The sequence below is a fragment of the Hippocampus guttulatus genome, chromosome 8, assembly GCF_054856545.1.
Source record: "Hippocampus guttulatus isolate MCC_2025c chromosome 8, RoL_Hgut_1.0, whole genome shotgun sequence".
Taxonomy (NCBI): domain Eukaryota; kingdom Metazoa; phylum Chordata; class Actinopteri; order Syngnathiformes; family Syngnathidae; genus Hippocampus; species Hippocampus guttulatus.
This window is the reverse complement of record NC_141268.1, coordinates 14,485,920-14,508,714: the sequence shown is the minus strand read 5'-3', so window position 1 is coordinate 14,508,714 and position 22,795 is coordinate 14,485,920. Positions and strand designations below refer to the sequence as shown.

The following is a 22,795-nucleotide window of genomic DNA, read 5'->3' as shown; positions in this document are numbered from 1 at the left end:
CCCCAAAGCATGATGCTAGCACCATGCTTTTACTGTAGCTACAGTGTTTTTTGGGGGGGAGATTATGGGCTTTGGCATTTTGCATTGTTTGTCATCATTTAGTAAAATGGACTTTCAGGAAAAGTTATATAGTTGGTTTAAATACACAAATCTTTGTTTTAATATAGAGTTTGACAATAAATGTCAACTGGGAGTGGCATTAAAGAAAATATATAAATAAATACAAATCGGCCGAATGCTGGCTCGCGCCCCAGAAAACTCATGTCAAGTCAGTTGTACCGCAAGGCTCCACTGCAGAATTCTTCTGCTAGGCCATGAAAGCATTCCTTCGAAAAAAAAAAAAAATTGTGACAGTGAAGTAAACACACATCACCAACCAGTTTCATAGAGCACGGTAGTTTACTGGAGGGAAACAAGCACTAAAACCAAACAAAGACAGCTTTGTATTTATGTTAGGCGAAGACAAATGTACACGTGCTGCGTGTCCACAACTCTGTCTAAACCTCGCTCGGCTACAAATGCTCCTCATGGAGGTAGACTCATGTTCAAGTCATCGGGGAGGCCCGGTGCGCTGCATGTGTCTTATCCCAGCCACGCAAGGCGTATTTAGACCCTCACTGCCCCATACCGACCCGCTCTCTCCGCAACGTACAGTTTAACAACTGCACATTACTCCAAGCCGTACTATCCGAAAGCCTTTTACTTCTGTCAACAAAAAAAACAAATGTGCGGAGTGGAAACTTTAAAGTCGAACGATACCGAGGTCGTACAAGCTGGGAGCTCAGTTCAGCGAGCGTATAAGTACTTACGCTACACATAAACAGACGAGCGAGCGATGTGTTAAGGGAAGAAGAAAATGAAAAGAGAGCGAGGAAAATACACTAGGAATTATGTGAAGTTAAAAGCCTCCCGTTTCCTTATTTCCACTCATTGCAAAGTTGCAGTCGAGTGTTTTATTGTTTTTACATTCAGATTCAGGTAACTTTACATATCCTCACAGGGCGAGTTTACAGTTTCACATTATATTTTTACAGTGCTAATAAAGGTTTTTATGTCTGCGACAGTTTGATTATTTCCTATGGGGACAAATAGCTTTAAAATGGCTCCTGGAACAGCGAGTTCGACGTTAGAGGTTCCACTCTGACACTCAATTAAAATGCTTGAATAGAAATGAATATCCAACCTGTAGGTTGAACCTAAATGGCAGCATAATAGCCACGAAGACAGCAGATGCTGCGGCTACTGTACCGCAAAAAGTGGCATAAATACAGGAGCAAAAACATGATTTTAAAGACGGTTCTTTCCATTTTTGAAATAGGCATGTTGGCACACCCGTAGGTCATTCCTCGCATGTTTTGTTTTGGAGGCGAGTCACTCAACATGTGAATAACACAGACTTTTCATTTCCCATTTAGAAAATGATAAAAATGGCACAGTCCGATAAATTTTTGCGGAGTGCAGTAGTTTCAGTTTGGCCAATGGGCTTCGTTAAGAGTTTATGCCGCTGACGTTTTATACCATTTTAACGGTTATTCTTAACGGGACAGCTGGGCATGAACAGCAAGTTAAAAAGGAGCTCTTTTATTCGTCACTGTTGAGATGCGACAATTTCAAGCAAATGTTGTTGATTAGCCACAGAATGACCGTCACTCTTATTTTAAAAGCTTAAACCAGTGGTTCTTAACCAGGGTTCGCTGAATTGGTCTCAGGGGTTCGACAGTGCCTCTGCCATGGAGGTTAAGACACACCCCCGACTCAACATCCCAATTAGTTATGACACGCGCTTAGCAAGCACTGGCTGCAGATGATCACATGTCTTGGCCAATCAGTGCTGCGGGAAATTTAGTTCGCTCAGTAGTCAGCGTGTGACTGTTGTGATAGTACGTCGTACAATTAAAAAAAAAAAAAAGTATACTTATCTCTTGAAATGTTACTTTTTTCGTATCTTGAATTTGTTAAAAAAAATATATATATATATATATATAAATTAATTAATTTCATTATTTTAATCATTTTAATTTAGTTGCATATTAACTGGTTGGGTTCGGTACCTTTAAGGTTAAGAACCACTGGCTTAGACCATCGCAAGGGGAAAAATAAATAAATAAAATGGGGGGGGGGCACTCAACTCACATGAGGCCCACTCTGATGTTTTTTTTTTTTGTTTTTTTAAACAAAAATCCAAAGGTCTTTGGATGCCAAGACAATATTCACATTCCAAGCAATGGCGCATATTGCACTCGGTGCAATTTTAATTGAGATCATGTAAAAAACATGAACCAGCATCTCGCGGCACATTTTGATGATGCTTAAAAGAGCAGCTGTGCAACCTTAAGGGAACACCGTCAAATCATGGACTTAGTCAGGACATCATTTTAACAGTCATGACCGCGCTGTACATTTCTCGCTTAATGTTCAGCAAATGATTCAACAGCCGGAAGGATTTTAAATGACGGCTGAATGCTCTTTTCATACTTTTGTCGAAATTTAGCCCGTGACCTTTCAAAACGGTCATGGCTGCCACTGGAGCACAAAGCGCACTCGATTTAGAGGTCCTGGCATGAAGTCGTTTCCAATTTACTGGCATACAAAAATACAACCGCTTGACTTCTAAGATTCAAAAATGTCAATAGAGTCAGCTTGCGCAGAGTCAATGAGACATTGCCAATAATGACAGGCATCAATAAAACAAAACAAAAAAAAAGAGCTCTCTCAATGGGAATTCTGAGAGACTGTTTGCTCAAGCTCCAAAACCTTCCACCATGCGGAGGACAACAGCCGTGGGGCCCATGAACAACACCCATTTTGACATTCTATCAGTGTGCCTACGAACAGCTGGACAGACGCGCGCACGACGGAGCGGCATGCTCAAAGGATCACGAATGGGGAAGCGTGTCTCTTTTTGTCTTCACCAGTGCATCCACATATAAAGAACAACCCGCCCTTCCCTCCGATTGCGTATGCTGCTCAAGTGCCAAGTGCCATGTAAAGGTTGGATGACCTTTCCGCTAATATGATGGATTTACTGCCACGGCTGACAGCGTGTGATGTAGTGATTACTTAGGAGGCAACACAACCAGGCAGTTATTACACGACGGGGGACAGGAGGTCATATGTCACTGGCAGAAGAGTCGCGAGCCGTCCCGCCCGTCCTCGCCCTCGTCGGAGGGGATGCGGGGGAGCAAGGCCGAGCGAGTCAGACCCCAGAAACGAGGTGGAGACAAGTCCTTCTTGGTGGTGGTGAACTTCCAACCCATGTGAGAGCCGCAGCATCGGCATTGGGCGATTGTCCAAGCGTACCTGAGCGGAAGAGGGAAGCCCAATTCAGAATTCATCCAGACAGCGTTTCCCCACTATCCTCTATTAAAGGTGCAAGGGAAAATTCGCTGCCCCCTTAATCTAATAACTGGTCAAATGAAGTTTGGGGGGGGGGGGGTCCCTATTTGAGTCTTTCACATCTCTGTGGAGCTATTTAGGTCAATTCGATTGCTTTAATTTAGCAACACCGAAGGGTTTTGGAGCACGAATGCAGCATTACAAATGGATTCAAGTCAAGACTTTGACTCGGCTATTCCAAAACCTTAATTTTGTTGTTTTTTTAAGCAATTCAAAAGTTAATTTGCGGCATCTACACAGACTTGGATGTGGACAGTAGTCCCGTCACAAAAACTACTATATCGACATATAATTTGATACGTAAAATGGACGATAGCTTTTTTTTCGCCTCCATGATAAATTTCCATTTACATGCGTGTTTATTTACACATCATCAAAATTCAGTTGTGCTGATTCGTTCCTTTCCTATGAGTCAACGTGCTCACCGTTGTGGGAGATGGGACTCATGCACCCACAATGACAGATGGTGAGCACGGTTGAAGCAAAGGGAGTTCGGGTACCAGAAAAGAAGTTTTCTGACAGCTGTAATTGCGCAATCACAGAAAAAAAGTTGAGTGTGTTAAATGCAATCTGTTCCAACCCCTAATGCTGCAGCCGTATGGGAACTTTCTGGATTCAATCTAGGTAAGACATGGAAAGCGCGCAATCAACCGGGATGTCGCATTTGTGTGAAGAAAGTCCCAAACACAACAAAGCTCAAATTCCATTTAAAAACAGCCATTCAAGCCAGTTTCTTCACTGGGAACAAAATACACGGCGGGACACGGAGGTCGTCCATTTGCCGACAGCTTGCGATTATAACGCCTCACAGATTGTGTTACCCGCTTTATAGCAAATGAGATGCAGACATTGAAAGGTGTTGAGGAAGCAGCCTTTATATGAATTTTAAAAAAAAAAAGACTTCCCAAACAGCCATCCCAGCATTGTACAATTAGGTGAAAGAGGACTTTCTCTGAAGGGGATAAAAGACAGCTCATTTTAGTCTGCCTCTGCAGTGTATATCATGTTAATATAATTCCATCCATCCATCCATTTTCTGATCCGCTTTATCCTCAGAAGGGTTGCGGAACATGCTGGAGCCCATCCCAGCCGTCTTTGGGCAGTAGGTGGGGGACACCCTGAACCGGTTGGCAGCAAATCGCATGGCACACAAAGACGAACAACCAACGCACCCACACTCACAGGAGTACCCGGAGAAAACCCGTGCAGGCCTGGGGAGAACATGCAAACTCCACACAGGGAGGCCGAAGCTGGAATCGAACCCAGTACCTCTGCACTGTGAGATCGACGCGCGAACCACTCAATCACTGGGCCGCCCTGTTACAGTTCATTTAGTTAATTTATTATTATTATTATTATTATTTTTTTTTTGTGAACAGAACCTGAATCTGTTTTGGTTATATTTTCACTTCTCGAAGATATTTTACTTATTACTCTGCATTCCAATGCCAAAGTTCAACATTCTTGAGAATGAAGTTAACGGCGCTAAATAAAGGATGTACTCAAATTATTATGCTTTAATATTGTTCAATCAGTGGCATAAAAAAAAAACATGAATCCTATTGTTTGTTGCAATACTTTCTGAGAAGTTATATCATCCGGAAAAAAAACCTTTTCTCGTGACAGCCCCTGTGGACATCTTAAATGGAATGACAGTGTGATAAATTAGCCACCGAACATGATTTTGAGATGGTGTTGGCACAATAGCATAATTGCACACCTATAACTATAATTATTGCTGCCGGTCCCTTGAAAATGGTGCAACGATTATTCGCGCCAACTGCACAGCCGTCATAGTATTGTATCGCGCCATTGATCACCTTATCTCTCTGCTCAATGACTGCACATTGTCGCACAGCTGTCATCGGGTGGTACTACTTCTCAATGGTACCCTGACATTCTGGAAAGTCTTTCCACACTTGTATTTCATGTCTTGGTTTATCGTAGTTGCTTGTTATTGCAATACTAGTGTAGCTCATGCTATTGGAGAGAAATTCCTTGTGTGTTTTGACATGCTTGGCCAATAAAAGATGATTCCGATACTGACAGCAAGATCATTTATAATCCCAAGTAACCAACTTGCACAATGTGAGGATGATGATGATGATGATGATGGCTTTCTACTTGAATCATGCCGTGTGCTACTTGAAGTTACAAAGCTAGTAAAAGCGAGATGACACTTCTGCGTCAAGACTGGGTTTTTTTTCTCTATTAACTTGTCACAGCGGGGTGCGGGAGCTGCAAAGAGCGAGTTACCCTGGAAACCAGCTGTGCAGTGTGGACGGCCTGCCGACCAGGTTGAGGTTGTTTGCCTTGTAGACGGTCAGAGTCTCGTGGACGTAACCGTGGGGATTGACATAGGCAGCCATGGGGCCATACAGAGACAAGCTGAAGGATGACACGCACAATCAGGTGGGGGGAAACAAAGGTTATATGAAAGTGCAAATGACATTTCACAGAGACCCCGGTTGCCTCAAATGTTTTCTTTCAGTATTCCAGTGATAAAAGCAACAGCTTCCCTTCCTTAGTTACCCACTTGAAAAGAACATCATCCACTTGATAGGTTTATGTCGCATGTTTCTGCCAGACCTGGCTCTCTTTTTTTTTTTATTGGCCGAGGAAGGCTTACGACATTTTTTTCCCCATGCAGAGGGGCATTAATATGTAACATATGAAGTGGAAGACATATTCTGTAGCTGCCTCACGGGCTGGCCACACACCTAGAGTGGAAACAAACAGCGCAGAGCTCAGCTTCTGGTTAGCGGACGTCACGGCTTGCGCCGTGCTTTTTGGCAGACCGTCACTCTTTGAAATCACTCGGATGTGAATAGCAATGCGATCTGAAAAAATAAAAGTCGTGTGGTACTCGAGAACTTCCAGGGGAATTTAAACAGCCTCTCCTCTCGGCTCTTATGTGGGAGCCAAAGAAATAAGGAATGCCATTTTTGAGTGTTTTCTGTTTGTGCTTGAAAAAAGTTTGACACCTCTAGTTTAAGATGGAGCTCCAGCTTAAAAGTCAACAACGAATGAAAAACTTCTCCCAAACGTGTAACCAGTCATTGAATATTAATTATTCGAGATGGTTTCAAGTTCATGAAGTTTGGCTCCGGTGCGTGTCTGGACAGTTTTAAGAGTTTGACACAAATGAAGCGTCAAGTCACTGTTACATAAGGTTGGGCCTTATTATGATGAAACTTCAGCTTCCCGGGAAACAAATCGCCTCTGATGTCGCTGTAATTTGGCTGATTGCAGCCATATATGTTGGCTACCCAGAAGTGGCCAAGAATTAAACTTGAGATGGGTTCAAGCTGACCAAGAGCAGGTAATTATGAGAAATGACCTCGTCTGCAAAGCGCAGTCGCGATGTCCACAGCGAGGTCGTCATCACATAATGACACCTTAGTTATTAACCCTTTCGAGTACAGCGGTTACTACAGTGGAGAGTTTATTATGTTATCAGGTTACAGGCTGTCTTTACTGTTGCACGAAAGAGTTGATAATTCCATTTAACAAGCACCTAATTCGTCTCTATATTTTCCACCAAATGGAGAAGTGACGCTACATTCAGATCTGCCAAGCAGTATTAAATCTTCAAAAAGTGCGACATTTGATATGGCGAATGAATGAAAATGACTTTCAGAGGAAGGTTTAATACTATTTGTCCAATTTATGGCTTCGGGTGATGAATAACCTCTTGCCAAAACGTGATCAAATAAACGTTATTTTCTGCTGTTCAACACAACGGAGGGCCTTCAATAATCCGTCAAGCACGTGCTGCCTCACCTGAAGATCTCATTTTTGGTGGTGATTTCTGTGTCTTGGCACTGCTTGCAGCACAGTGATGTGCACTGAGGAGGCAAGAGAATGGATCGTTAAAAAACAAAACAAAAAAAACAATTATGATAATAAAAAAAAAAAAAAGAAAAAGCCGTCTTCCACAGTACTGCCACCAGGTCAATAAAATCCATCATCTAAGAAAAAGGATCACATTGTACTTAAAGGTAAAAATAACTATGGAGTCTAAGTTAGAGAGCATTGCGGGCGTTCAGGTCTTGCTTCACGCATGTGTGCATCACCTCTAGCAGAGTCCAAGAATAGCCAGGGTAACTTTGAAAGTGAACATAATATGTTCCCATTAAGGCTTCCTACTACCTTCAGTCAAAGGCTGTGGTCACTGACGGGCTGACAAAGGATGTCCATATTGTAGTGCTTTATGTTCGAGCGTCAGCGGGATAGTGACAACTATTTATTTATTTTCCCCATGTGTAAGAGCTTCTTTAACTGACACCGACCTGGGCAATTGATGAGCATTTGCTCCAAAAAAATAAATGACACAAATGCATATTTTGATGCGACGATATGTTAAAATTTCAAAATACAAACGGCGATGTTATTTCAATTCATGAGAATAACCCAAATAGAATTTACGGAAAAGCAGTAGTTTGCGTGACACTGCAGCGCAGCGTTGAAAATGTTGGTTGCTATATGAAATTGATGATGTTAGCGATGAGCAGAGGAAGCTGACTGTGAGCTGCGTATCACTTGTCAAAACATGGAAATCTTGCATTATTAAGTTTACAAAACTTCCCACTTTAAAAATGAGCAGCAGCCAAATAAAATTCAATCTATATTCACACTTAAGCATATATGGATTACATTAAATTACTGGTTGCAAATGAATACGCATAAGAAATCAATTTATATGACTAGTACAGTTGTCATTTATAGCGAATAGATCCTAAAATACAAAACAACCGTAAAGACCTAAAAGACGGCATCTTATGAAAACTGTACATTTCGTTGGCATCCAGATTCGAACCTCTACCAAATGGTTGCAAACCAAAAGTAATGAGTGAGGATGTGGGGTGCTTTAATTTAATTTTTTTTTTTTTTACCCGATCCATTATGTCCAACTCGCAGCGAAGCCTCTGAATGGCACTGCCAATTTTCAGCAGCTGCAGCCGGAGCGAGTCGTCTATGGGCAGACAGGCCGCCACTCTGTAGGAGAAGTCTGATCGTAACCAGACGGGGGGTGAAAGCGAGGAAGGAAGGATAACACAAACAAAGAGACCGATTGTGTGCGTGCGGTTACATTGTGGTGCAATAATCAGAGCCGGGGGTGGGGGGGGCTGACCTATGGCGTTCGTAGGGAGAGAGTCATCCTTCAGATTCTCGTCCCACTCGTGGAGTTGCTTCTTCACTCGGTTCATGAGGGACTCCTGCGAGGAGGGAGGAGACCACGTGGTTGACATTCACATTCAAATTGCCGATCTTGACTTGATAAAATGACTGGTCGCCGCTTACAGATTCATAGAGGGCGTAGACCCACGGTGGCCAGCGGGTCAGAATGGCACAGCGAAACTTCCTCTGGGATAACCAACAAACGGCCATTAAGTGGAAAAATATCAGACCAAACAGTGTCAAATAGATGCTGGCACTGCAGTGGAACCCAGAAGTCCATTCTGGGCTACAGGTCAAACCTCCAATTTATTTAAATTTGGAATCAATGTGCCCATTGGGATTTCATTAACATGAGATGAGATCAAATACAAACCAGGAAACATGAATTACTGAAACTGGAATTTATGTCAATTCCTTTTTTCTAGAAAATAAAGTTTTTTTGAACGTCAAGTTTTTTGGAGATACTTTCATTTTTGGGCGTTTGAGGTTTGTGGTTGCACTGGAGTTTTAAAGACTTCCCGACAGGGCAATTAAAGTATATTAAATGTAGATTTTTACCTCTTGGTAGTTATTCCACCAGCGTTCGGCCTGCTTGCAGCTTTGAGTTGGGGGCTTGGAGGAAGGATGCACGACAAGCCTGGAGAGGGGCGTTAGCTGAACTGCAGACAGAGGATCAGGAAGGATTCGTTCTGGAAGGATCTGGACCTTGGCCTGTCGAATCCTGAACAAAAAAGAATATATAGATATATATATACAGTATATATCGTCTACGGAAAATGGTTCCACTTTTAGATAGTAAAACAGAACACGTGGGAAGAATTTGAGGGATCACTGTAGGAGTAAAAAAAAAAAAAAAAAAAAAAAGCTCAATTTAAGAAATTTGTACTACAATGAGAGCTTTGCCAACACACTGGAGCCACTTGCAGTATGGCAAAAGTTCAACAGGATAACTTGGTACAGAGTGATTTGTGAGCATTATAGGCGCCACGAGCAACGAGCGGAAATGCGTACTGATGAGCGGTGAGCCTCACCGGCTTCCTAAAAACGTTTGTAACCAGGACAGACATCAGGACGCGGACATGCAAGAGGGTTATTTTTTCTCATCGATGCCACTGAGGCAGACGGTGCAGGAAGCAAGGATAATTAATGCTAACAAACTCATTGCAAATATTCAAAGGGACACAAAAAGCGAAACTAACATTCACAGAATATTTTCCAGCAATTTTAACCTCCGCTGTGTTCTTACGTAACACAAAACAGGAGCGACTCAAGGTGACAGGTCAAATGAGTTCAAACCAACTGGAGCAAAGTTCGGGATTAGCATGTGTCTGCCTTCTAGCTGCCCCTTGTAATAGTAGCACTTTTCATTTGCATGCTCTCCCCAGTCATGATAATTGCACGCACAAATCAGAATTTAACAGTCCATTCAGACTAGCGAGCTGGGCTTCAACTGTCAATTACACCGACTACACGGATGAGTCCTGTAATTAATTATTAAGCTATTCTCATGATTATTTATACAAAGTGAGGGTGTGCATTATTTTTTATGTGCCCAGATTCCTAATCTTGTATGTTAAAAATAAATATAGTGGATGGGTGTCGTCATTTCAAATAAAAGTTCCTCATCGCCAAGTAGTGTGAATTTGTTCTGGGCTCAAACTGTCATCTTCATGAAACTTTTAAGTGCAGATGCAATTACAAAAAAAAAAAAAAAAAAACATTTGCGTCAATTTTAACAATTATAAAGCGCTGTAAAATACAACTAAAAATAAGTGAAACTGCTTAGCATTTGAAGAGCCCGACTTAGACATGCCTGAACAAGCATATGTTTACAAAACGATACTGCCGCCTAGTGGTGATGATTAGATTGAGTTGAGACCTAATTTGAGACAAAATCTTCTAAAGAAAAAAACAAAACCCAATTCAAGAGTTAATACTTTGCGGTCAAGGACCATGGTTCTCTTTTTGAGGAATAGTTCTCCCCCCACAAAATGACTGAACTCCATTTGTACATTTAACAGATACAATGTTTGGTTCGTGATTTATGAGACCATTCCAACATACCCATCTGCTTGAGTTCTTATCTCGTGGACTTTGAATCTCTGCCTGCCCACGGCTTTCACTTTGACCGTCTCGATGCCGTACTCCTGCTCCACCCGGTATGCGTAGATCTCTGCTGTAGTTCCGAATTCTGCCTCTGGTTCACCTGGATCACTGCAAAATGCAATGCACAGTGGTGTACTGGAGCAAACTGAAAGAGGTGTTCTCCTGATATAATAGTGAGGTGGAGTCCTAAAAAGACTGGGACAATGAAGCTGACTAATGAAGGTGTGTACCGCCAATTAACTGTACAGTCGTAGCAACTTCCCTTTTGTCAAGTTTTTGTTTTTCATGTGTGCAAAATAGCAATTGAGATTTTTTTTTCAAGGGGATAAATCCATTATACTGTGCAATGTATTTGTGCTGCATCAGTGAGAGAGCTTTCACTGTCATGAATGCGCATCTGGCATAGATAAGGGTCCAAAACTTTTCAAGTATGAGAGTGTGTGCATTGATCGTCTTCCAACATCAAGATTTTCTTATTTTACGTGTGTGTGTGTGTGTGTGTGTGTGTGTGTGTGTGTGTGTGTGTGTGTGTGTGTGTGTGTGTGTGTGTGTGATTGGAAATGCGTGCTTTTGAATGTGAAAAGTTTGTTACAAAAACTAGTGAAGATTAGCAGTGTGATGAATGTATCGTTATATTTTGTTTTTATTACTGTACTACCAAAGGCGCTTCATTTTTTTTAGTGTCTCACTTTAAGCTGTAAAAAAATTAATCTTTATGATGACAAAGTCATCAGAAGCAATTATGGCGCAAATGGAGAAAGTGAGGTTTACCACCTGCTAACATCAAGATGCTCTCAACGTTATGTTTCATTGAAAGAAAATGGGGGGGGGGGGGCTCTAGAGATCCACCAAGATTTACGGAGCCCCGGACATGACCTGGGAATTTTCTTTTAATTGTGGCTACTAAGTAGATGTAATATGCACACAAAATACTAAATTGTGGTCATACTAATCTGTGGCAATAAATTGGGGGTGGGGGGTGGGTAGATATTGCACAGGGTGCCTTTCAGGCTTGCCTGGCTGATTCCATTCAGTGCAAGTCATTATAGTAAAGTAAGGATAGATAGCGTACACTAGTTGCGTTGTGGAATATGGGTTCATGCCGTTATGCAAGGTACACCCATATATACTGTAGCTATAACAAATTCTAAGTATATTCATTCATTCATTCATTTTCCGAACCGCTTTTATCCTCACTAGGGTCGAGGGGGGTGCTGGAGCCTATCCCAGCTGTCTTCGGGCAGTAGGCGGGGGACACCCTGAACCGGTTGCCAGCCAATCGCAGGGCACACACAGACGAACAACCATCCGCGCTCACACTCACACCTAGGGACATTTATTTATTTTTTTAAAGAGTGTTCAATCAGTCTGCCATGCATGTTTTTGGGGATGTGGGAGGAAACCCACGCAGGCTTGGGGAGAACATGCAAACTCCACAAAGGGAGGCCGGAGCTGGAATTGAACCCGGTACCTCTGCACTGTGAAGTCGACGTGCTAACCACTGGACTACCGGGCCGCCCGAATTCTAAGTATAGTTTTTAAATAAATAAAATAATAAATAAATATAGTGCGGTGATCATTTGGACTTCATCATTGTATAAGTAGCTTGCATGATGAAAAAGTGTGGGGACCCCTGATCTCAGGTTTCGCAGCATCTACTGTCATATTTTTAACACCCCCGCCCCTCAATTATTCAAAATGACATGATTACTTGGGGGGAGGGGGGAGGTTGTGGGGGTGTAGGGACGCACGGAGCAGCATATGAGTACGCTGGCCATGTACCTGTGTGCCAGCACAGCAAAGGTTCGATCCCTCTGTATGACACTCCTCATCATGCTGACCTCCTGGGGCCTAAAGAGCTGCAGAGGCAAGGTCTGTCCAGGCACCAGCATGACAGCAGTGTGTGGCAGCACAGGAATAGTTTGACAGCTGTCATCGTCGTGGACGGTCCGGCCGTGAAATTCCTCCATGTCCGAGCCCAAGTACTGTCAACACATGAAAGCGTTGAGACCAACAACGAGTGGTAAAAACAAAAGTATGAAGGCGTTTAGTCACTCACAGCGTGTGATGTAGGCAGACTAGGATCGAAAGTGATAATGCTTGGCTTCGTTGTCTCGTCATTGTCTCGGTCTTCAGTCTCCATGTCATCTTCCTCCTCGTCCTCCTCCTCCTCCCCGTTGCCTGTTATGGCACAGCAAGAAGTCACCGAAGAGGAAAACTACTTCGAGCTGGGATGAAAGCAGCCTAAGAGGGTATGTTGTGACCGAATGTTGCCCTTTATTGCCATATAACGAGCCAAATTGTTAGCCGGAAACAATTTGTTCCCAGAAGACGACGAGCGGATAAACCTTTCAGCCGGTGAGCTGACCGTTTACCTGGAAAGAGCTGCAGCTGGTTGCCCATGTTCTCGTTAATGTTGTCTTCGCCTCCACCCCTGTCGTCAGCCATAGCCTTGTGTTTACAATGCCAACTCTACTTCGACCATGTCCGACACGGCATCGCACTGGCTCAGGAGCGCCCCCCTTCGAGATGGCTGACTACTTAAATTATGCAAACTAATGGCCAAACGTTTCCCCATTGACAGCCACATAAAATGGAAAACAAATGTTGCTAAAAATCAACCCCTGGCTTACAATTTTGCGAGCTGTGGTGATTTGCAAATCTGGGGTTTGGGTAATGGAATTCTTTACCACCAGATTCAACGTGTGTGCAAAGGAGTATACAGGGTATCCATCAGAAGTTGAGCTGGTTTATGCTCGCCACTTTATGATGAGCCCCATCCGGGACCTTGCCGCAAACCCCAGTCAGCTGTCATTCAGTCATTAAATTGGTGGCTGTTTCTGCAATTTTAACTGTTGAATATATTTGTGGGAAATGTTGGACACCTAACAGTATAGTAGTGTTTTGTTTCACAAAGTGACATATTTCTAAATAAGAACCCATATTAGTTGATGTCCACATGTCAGCAGTGAGGCTTACAGCATAAGATAGCTTGACTTTATCCTTTGCCCTGGTTTCACAGAACCTTGCCTCCAACCCCCCACCCCCAACAGCTTTTTGAGTTGAAACATTGTAATTGGATTTTAACAAACCCTCATCCTCAACCATAGAAAAAGGCTGACCATCTTTAATGATTGTGTCAACCAGTGTGTCATCCAAACGCTGTTTTTACTACTACTTAACCTTGTTTGGTAGTATAAGATCAGAATGATCCCAACCTCTTGAACCTCACGTTCCACCAGTAGCGATTACGAACGCAACTGAGCTTGCAACTTCTCCTTATAAACATCTATAAATGCAGAACGCTAGAAGCTCCTAAGCAACATTTTGAAATAATGTACTGTGATTTGGGAAGTCCAAATCAAGGTTGGAGGTACAGGTATCCGTTTCATTTGCCCATAACTACTGATAATACAATTTTCAAAGTGTTCATGACTGGCCAGTGCACATGGGATCAATGCACTTGATTTTTTTTTTTTGCACTTTCACATCTACCCAAGCAAATTTAGGCACATTTTTATCATGTTTAGACTCTCATTTTAACAAGCTTGAAGATGGTACAATTTTGATTATATTAAGAGGGGACTTGTAGCAAAGTTTGGAACAGTGTTCATTTATTGTTCAGTACACAAACAAGTTGCCAAATCAAAGACGTTTCATGGTCCATGAACCAATATGGCTGCATCTCTGACATCAAGTGCCAGGTTGGTGTCATCTTGTAGACCGTCAAGGGTGGGTGGACGAGGCGCGTGGTGGTAAGAAGCCAAGTTGGAGGTGGCCGTGCATCCGATTCAGTCATTCAAGACAGTCCAACAGGCTGCAGCCAGCACGATGAGGGCTTACTTGGACCTCTGCCTCATCTTTCTCCTTTTACGCTTCAGCCTGAGAGCATGGGGAAAAAAAATGAAGCAGATTTAGGACACTTAAGTTTGGTTGTTAAAGTCTGAAGGACCTCTTGCTATACAAGCAGATGCACGTGGAGTGACAAAACAGTGGCTTACAGCCCTATCAACATTTGATTTAAGTCACAATGCTTCTTATGATTACAGAGACCTTAATTACCACCAATCCTTGACAATCTCAACAGGGTAGATGTGAGTGTATAAAATATATACCCAGTTCATGACATTTCAACATTTCACTAAATATAGAGCCAAAAAAAACATCACGCAAAAATACAAAACGGAATACATTTGAAATTACGAACTCAAGAAATATATGCAATTCTGAACCATAAAGGAGCTGGAAAATCCAATTCATAACCAAGGCTCAAACACCCTAGGAAAGCATTTCCACTGTGAAACGCTACCTTTGGACATTAGACTATAGACTTGCAATACAAGTGAAATCCGAATTACTTAAGACTTCACTGGTAAATAAAACATGTGGTGCTTACCTGCGCATGCGCTTCTTCCTCCACTGCAAGAAAATAAACGGTTAATGTAAACCAACACGTGCATTAAATGTGCTGCAACATGCCTGTCAAAGACCAGTCCAAAGTCGCAGTACCAACTTAATTTCGCAAATATTCCGACTTTCCGAAGGCCCGCATTGTACGCAAACCATTACCTGTAATCACGTTCTCCATAACTAGTATATGACACAGTCCGGGCCTGCAAGTAGCATTAGCATTTCCGCTATTTACATTTAGTTTAATACGTCCAGTTAGTTTACTGGCGACAAGTCTAACAGGGCGACGGGGACAAAATGTGAGACATTTGCGTAAATTGGTTAGTTTAACTGAAACGCAACAACTAGATTAACAATCGTTTCTTGTTAGGGGTCCACGGTGAGGGCGACAAACAAAAAGATTTTACCTTAGCTCTCATCGTGTGGAGAAGAGTCTGTTGAAAGAAAGAGCAAAACAATATTAGTGGCTGTGGATGATGATGATAAACTTTAGGGATTCGATTGGATTGGATTGCACTGAGAGTAAACAATTTTCAATACCTCACAGCAAGGAGGGCAATGGAAAGAGGATATGACGAAAGACTACGGCTGTACTTATACAAAACAGTGACGTAATGGCGCCATTTGTTTTCTGTAGCATGACGGGAGTTGTAGTCTTACAGGTTACGCGCGTTCATACGGGTCCCAAGAGCTTACGAAATGACCTACACGTATATTTTTAGACACACTTAAGTGGCCTAAGTCTATAAAATATACTGTACTACAATTGAGGATCACGTGACTGTGATAATTGTCCAATTACAATATCGATTGTATACAAGAGACTTACATTAATAATACAAATTTACTCATTGATCAAACAAGAAACCGATAATTTTACAACCTGTACTGTATTTTACTCATTATCCTGGAGATCCAGTTAAGTCACCTTTATGCATTCATAGTTACTGTACGTGAATAAAAAGACACGGGTAGAAATGCACATCACAATAAATGGTCATACATGTTCGGCATAAATGTACCTTTATTGAAAACAAATATGAAAAGGTTTATTGTAGTCATTTGAAAAGTCCTTCGCCCACTGACCAAACCACACTGCAGTATTGTGCATTTGGACAAATCTGAAGCCATGTCTTGACTTCTCAAATCTGAGATTCTCTCTTCAGAAGGATAAACCCTGCAAGACTTCTCATGCTTTAATGGCAGTACATTTAGCATTTGTTCCCCAACACCTGTTTGCCCTCTAACTTCTAAATGCATAAATGGGAATATTCTTTGAAAAATATCTGACCGGCATGAAACATGTTGTCTATGACACTACAAACCTTGTAAAATACTGTCGGTTGAATTCTACACTTATGGAACTATCCTAACATTGTCAATTTTCTGGAGCGACAAGCACCAAATAAAACCCTTTATTGTATGTCCATCAAAGAAATGGCAGATGACCCACAGGACGATTGAACTGAGACATGACTTAAATCGTTCACTAATTTGCTTCATCAAGAGAAATATGGCCTCGGACCCGTTAATGCCCAATGTTAAGTTTGAGATATTTTAGAGGGGGACTGTTTCAGCTGTAACTAGTAAGGTGAGGAGAGTTTTTTTTTTAAGTAACAAGCACACTCACTCATTTCCTTTCTGTCCTTTTCTATAATGCAGTAAAGGGTTAGGCATCCAAGAGTTCAAGAAACAATGTCGCTTATGAAATATGCACTTCCAGTTCCAGTGTTGCTTTTGTAAATTGGACATATTGTGAAATCAGCTCTTCAGAGTGACTGTCGGACAGCAGGGTCGTTTTCTTCTTGCATGGGCGTGAAGGCAGCTAGTTATTCTGCCGCGTCTGTTTCTTCACTTGGCTGTCCTGCTGCATTTTCTGCTGTCTTTGAGGCCTGAAGGAAATCACGGCAAAGAAGAGGATAAGCACAGTGCGGCTACATCATGGGACAAAGATGGTCTGTCAAGACCCAATTGTGTTTAGAAAATACCTTCTTTTTCTTTTTCTTCTGTGTTTTCCTGCTTGCGGAGCTCTGTAGTAAAGTCTAGAAAGAATGACAAGTGTTAGTATAAAATCATTCCTGCACTTCCTTAGCAGAGTCTTGACTGAGTCAGAGGCATAACTGGAGTAACAGATGCCAGCTTGCGCTGCGTAAGTGTATGTTAGTAAAACCTCACTCCTTGGAGTGTTCAAATGAAGGTACTGCCCGATGTGTTCGTGGCCCGGGCGCTTAGCTCAGTGCCGCTGGAATGTGGGAGGAAACTGGAGTACCCGGAGAAAACCCACGCGGACACGGGGAGAACATAAAAACTCCACGCAGGAAGGACAGAGCTGGAATCGAATCCACGACTTCTGCACTGTGAGGTGGACGTCCTAAGCAGTCGACCACCGTGCCGCGAACTCAAAACATCCATATCGCAAATCATATTAAGTCATTGAAACAAGGGGAAACGCCATTCATCTATTGCAGTACTTTGCGAGCGCCTGGGCCACCGGGGCGGGGGCAGTTTTCTTTTTTTACAGACATTCATAAACAAAGATGAGCATCACAACTAAGTCACTCAGTAAGATGCAGTAGCGGATTTTTCGCGGAGGATAAATAATATATGCATCTGTGAGAGTCTGCCAAAAAATTTAGTTGGATCATTTGTGTTCCAGAATCCATTGCTTAAAGCGTGATAACACCGCCATCAAGACGGTAACTGCAAGCCTGCCGATGGCATTCTGCATGAACATTTAGCTAGCGGAATTTCAAAGTATTGTGATTGTTTTAAACAACTTGAAGTCTACTTTTTGAAGAATATTTCATGTTTCATGTGCCAAAGTGCTGGTGGAGGAGTTCGGCCCCACCATCGAGTGCTCAAATGTAGAATTTTTTGCTTCCAAGTTAAAAAAAAAATAAAAAAAGTAAAATAATCTGTAACCTTCTTAACACTACCCAACTTGTGCAATTTTCCTCTCAAGCGCTCACTCATACCCTTAGCTCTGCATCCTGGACTTCATGCTCTGACTTGTACAACTCCGGCTCGAAGGGCCCGCTGGTGATCCTGTGAGGTCCGTTGGCCATCAGCAGCACTGTGAACTTAAACTGAGCTACAAACTCTCCTGAGACAACGAGAAGTGGGAGATCAATGAAAAGCTCACACTAATTGCTGATGGCCCAAAACGCATGTGCGAGGAAGCCTTACCCTCTTTCTCGTGTAGGACACTGAAGGGCTGCAGCAACTCATGCTTGGCACATTCTACTACTCCTAGTCGGGCCTTGGCCTCATCCTCGAATGCTCTGAGTTAAACGTGACAAAAGCATCTAGTATGAAAGCTAGTTTCGAACGAACTCTTTTGGAATTAAAGCAGGTGGTATTTTCCTTACCTAAGAGTGAAGGGCATGGCATCGAAGCGGCGTTCAACCTCACTGAAGAAAGTACGGGAAGTCTTCATCTTCAGCCCATACTGTTTACTAGGGTCTCTCTTATATATGGTAGTCCTCAGACCTCCATCTCGGGCCTGACAGTAGATATGATCAACATGTTTGTTTTATTTTATTGATGTTTGTGTTCCAAGGAAATTGGGGACAGTAAAATCGATCTGGGAAGGGGGTAAAAAAAAAACGGTACCCTCATTTACTTTGTTACGATATGAAAGGGTGGGAAAATGCACACAGATAAAATTAATATATTGCATTATGCCTACACACTTAATATTGACAAATTATTTTCTCATGCATATTTTGCAATTCATATTCATTCCCAAGAGTCTAAACAGATGCAAAAATGCATGTGTGGTTAAGATACAGCTGCCTGTGCGTACACACCTGTTCAACAGTTGGTTTAGTATGCACACAAAGCTTTGAGAAATGAACCCTTTCTCAAACCAGTTGGCTCAAGTGGCACAATGCCTCACGTCACTGCCATCTACTGGCAGTTATGCATCAGTAAAGTTTAAACTTACCTAAAAAAGCCTCAGTTAAAAAAATTTTTAAAAAATGCATAAACAAAGTCACTGACCTTGCCTTCTCCTGTGCTGACCAAGACGTCCACAGCGTAAACTTCGTGCACCTCAAACTCTGCCTTCTCATGATCCTTCCTGTCATCAGCAAAACAGTTCAAAGGTGAGCTCAATGACAACCCAGCTATTGGGCTGCTTCTCAAAAATGTGCCCATTTGTCAAATGTTCTTTGAACCAGGGGTTCTCAAACCTTTGGGTACCATGGACCTCCTACAGTGAATTTTTTTCCCCCACACCCAAAGATCCCTCTCATGATCACAATGCCAACTCGGCATAATTAGGAAGGTTTAGTATCATTTGATACAAATTATCTTGTGGACACTCAAGCTACGGCTGGTGGACCCATGGCAGTCCCCGGACCCCGGTTTGAGAACCCCAGCTTTAAAATGCCGTAAATGAAAAAATAAAAAAACCTTTGTTGGTCTGTTGGATTTTGGATGATGGTCTTCTCTCCATCGATGACATGCTGCTTTAACTGATGAGACAACATGCCTTCAAGACACAAGAGACTTGACTCATCAGCCCAGAGAAATATCAAGATGTACAAACATGTTTCAAAATCAGTGACACCAAAAGATAGTGACAGGTACTCACCCTCGATAGGTGAGCATTTGAATGACTGGGAGATCTTGCCCCAGGCTTCTGTCACCTGAGTGTTCTGTATTTGGGCAAAATTAAAGCATGTATTATCTGATTATAACTTCTTCGGTGGATTCAAAACCTTTGAATGCAGGCTTACCTGGTTACCAGGTTTGACCAGGCGAAGAGCGGCTTCGGCGCAAAGATGGGCCGCTTTGATGACGTCGGCTTTGCGTCCTGTGACGGGGTTCTCCTGCAAAGAAGTCAAGAAGCCAAATTAAACGCTACACTGTGCGTTTGAAGTCCAAGTGTCCTCACCTTTGTGGCTCCCACTACAAAGCTGTGAGCAACGTTGGCAATGAAGCCGTCAACGTGAACGCCGAGGTCACTGGAAAAGCACAGATAAAAAGATCAGTTTTATTTAAATGCACAAAAAGTCCAAGGAGTCACTTTACATTCACATATATAATTCCCTTCAGACATCAGTCAGACAGACGTGAGGCCATCATCACCATCAAGGCTAAATATTCTACGCAAAGTCCAACCTTACTTGTTGTTTGCCACTGACGAGAGGCAGGAAGACAATTTGGAAAAAGCCCCATACATCTATAAATATGCAGGCCACAGAGAGGAGGAGAACTAAAATGCTCCAGACACAGAGAAAGTGGAAGATATAAGGGACACGGTGCCTACATTTTGACCAGATCTCCATCTTTAAGTGTGTAGTCGGGGTCACTCTTCAGAGGGGAGAAGTGGCAAACACAATTATTAACCGAGACGCTGGTTGGAAAGGCAATGCCTAGAGAAGGGAAGAGAACCGTTTTTTAAAATTTGGGAATTATCCACAGCATCACTCAACTGACATTGTGAAACCAGAGTTGATCGGGTGACTCCTACCTTTCTTCATGTCCTTCTCCTTCTTGAAGACCTTTCCTGTTTCAGCCATGATGTAGGCGTCACCTTTGTCACATAGGCTGAGCACAGAGATGCCAGGCTTGGCTGCTTCCACAACCAGACGCAGAGCCTCTGAGGGGGAGAAAAAAATAGGAAGGATTGAAAGCAGGAGGATAAGGAATAGAAAAGTATGTTAAGATCTGCAGTGTCTGTAGAGGACAGCAAATGCCCCAAATGCACCAGAATGATGTCAATGTCAACCACTTGCTACTTAATTTGAGTGGACTGTTTATAAAGTTCTATTCGCGTTACCTTTAGTCAACTCACGGGGGAGTCAAAACGTGCTTTTAGACTAGATTAAAACATTTCTTTTTTGCCGCTATTGCATCTCATTAGCATGTACAGGCTACTCAACTATCAAGTAATGCAGTTGCTAAATGTCAATGACTAGCTTCCAGAATCATGAATGCCAAACAACGTGGCACGAGATATCAGCAGATGAAATGATCCAGTTACACACACTTTGTCTGAAGCATACTCATTTACAAGAAGTAATGCCATCGACATATAAAATGTAGAAGAATTAATTGCTCTCCCACGACATGACTAATGTACAATTGAGCCATTATTACTCAGGTAAACAGTATTTATGTGGTATTATGTTGTATTGTTGTTTGGTGGTGTGTAATTAGATGTTCACAATGTCAAATTTGTGCCTGTCCACACTATAGGTGGAAAACATTAGTTTAATCCACAAAATGAACAAATTACACGCGATCTGTTGCAAAAATGCAAATTCAGGCAACTATGACACAATTGGACACTTGATTTTCCATTACCCTGAATTAAAATTGCACGTTATCTAGAAGAAAAAGTTGACAAAAATCTGAGTTCATGGTTGTAGTTCAAGAGCATATTTGAGTTATACAATTCAGGATGGCACATGAGTTGCATGAAGCTATCTTTGCATTAGCACCCGATTCCTGTAATGTTATTTGCACAGCGGCAGTCAAAATCAACAAAAGAGCGAACATGAGGCGAGGCTGGAAGTAGAGCTTTGCCTGCACCTGCTAGCTAGCTAGTGAGCCAGCCAGTTAGCATTCTAGGAGCTAGCTCACGTAGCATACGTGCGCCTCGCATGTCAACCACATGGCTGCACTTAAACAGGCCAACATAAGCAGAGCGCAGCAGTTTGCGAGGCGAACACTTACGGTTGGCGATGTCGCCGCCCATCTTGTACTTGGTGACCACGAGGTCCTCGGCAATTGTCTGTTCCTGCTCCTCGTCGGACATATCGACAGACTCGGAGTAGCGAATCGATCGTAAAATGACACAAATACCAGCGCCTCCGCTCCAGCTCCGGTCAACTAGCCTGATCACACTCAAGCCCGGTTGCCGCCACACCGGACACCGTCCGCCCCCTAAGCCCCTCCCACTTGAGAATGAGTTTCTACGTCATGGTGACTACGAAACCCGCCAAAATGTGTGTCCCTCTCTCCCAGATTTATAATACGATGACATTAAGTTCCGCGTTCCATACGTCAGTGCAACCGCCATGTTAGATGTGGCCATTGTCGTTTATGCCTGAATGCTGGCCTAAGACACAAATCAGAACCTATAGTTACAACCTAAATTCTAATGTCTCTTTTACAATATTGTGTGAATTAAATTTATTATCTGCACTTCGCAGAGTTTATCTTGGCTGTACTGTTTCCGGTACATGTGGATGTTATTTTATTTAATTTCTGGACCAATCAGATTAATGCCTCAGGCTCAGAGTGTTGCCAAGTCAGTCGTTTTTGCTGAGGGCCCTCAGAATCGCTTGTGTGACACACTGTAATTTTACCCATTAGATGTCACATTTTTTTCTCTTAGCAAATAAAGGACACTTAAGTATTAGACGTGAGCAAATAATGAGTGCTGGGAGCATAACCAAATGATGCTCGATGGAAATGCTCATTGGAGCCAATGGCAGCCGATAGCATGATTGCGAGTTGACCACTCGCAGCAGTCAAGCGGGTTGTTCCCAACTCTCGAGACAGGTGAAAGTTCAAACAGAAACAAAAATCTTATGCTGTAATTTCCTTGCACCTCAAAGGACCGAGGAGACGAAGCGTTGGTTGCTTTAACAGGACTGTCTTTTTGATGAATATATGAATATATGAATATATATATTAATATATATATTCATATTGATGAATCTCTGAATACATACTTTAATTCACA

At 42.5% G+C, this 22,795-nt stretch overlaps 2 protein-coding genes and 1 long non-coding RNA gene across 3 annotated transcripts; all 3 read right to left on the bottom strand.

The window, feature by feature from the left end:
* Positions 1-380: 380 nt before the first annotated feature.
* Positions 381-13,139, bottom strand: crbn (cereblon). Its single transcript, XM_086117730.1, has 11 exons — positions 13,059-13,139; positions 12,743-12,864; positions 12,466-12,668; positions 10,642-10,791; positions 9,136-9,298; positions 8,701-8,763; positions 8,531-8,615; positions 8,292-8,407; positions 7,180-7,244; positions 5,653-5,784; positions 381-3,300 (listed from the first exon to the last, which is right to left on the bottom strand). The coding sequence occupies exons 1-11, from the start codon at positions 13,129-13,131 to the stop codon at positions 3,117-3,119; spliced, it is 1,356 nt and encodes a 451-aa protein (XP_085973856.1). The 5' UTR covers positions 13,132-13,139; the 3' UTR covers positions 381-3,116.
* A 1,137-nt stretch (positions 13,140-14,276) lies between these two features.
* Positions 14,277-15,714, bottom strand: LOC147201332 (uncharacterized). The gene is made up of 4 exons (XR_015101706.1): positions 15,634-15,714; positions 15,501-15,527; positions 15,080-15,102; positions 14,277-14,565 (listed from the first exon to the last, which is right to left on the bottom strand). It is a non-coding gene; the product is annotated as an uncharacterized LOC147201332 (long non-coding RNA).
* Positions 15,715-16,099: 385 nt separating this feature from the next.
* LOC147201331 (proliferation-associated protein 2G4) lies at positions 16,100-21,990 on the bottom strand. Its single transcript, XM_086118611.1, has 13 exons — positions 21,781-21,990; positions 20,573-20,701; positions 20,369-20,474; positions 19,994-20,063; positions 19,836-19,928; positions 19,691-19,754; positions 19,510-19,588; positions 19,096-19,174; positions 18,462-18,595; positions 18,280-18,374; positions 18,069-18,196; positions 17,082-17,135; positions 16,100-16,985 (listed from the first exon to the last, which is right to left on the bottom strand). Exons 1-13 carry the CDS (start codon positions 21,860-21,862, stop codon positions 16,923-16,925), a joined length of 1,176 nt encoding a protein of 391 aa, XP_085974737.1. The 5' UTR covers positions 21,863-21,990; the 3' UTR covers positions 16,100-16,922.
* Between the last annotated feature and the right edge of the window lie 805 nt (positions 21,991-22,795).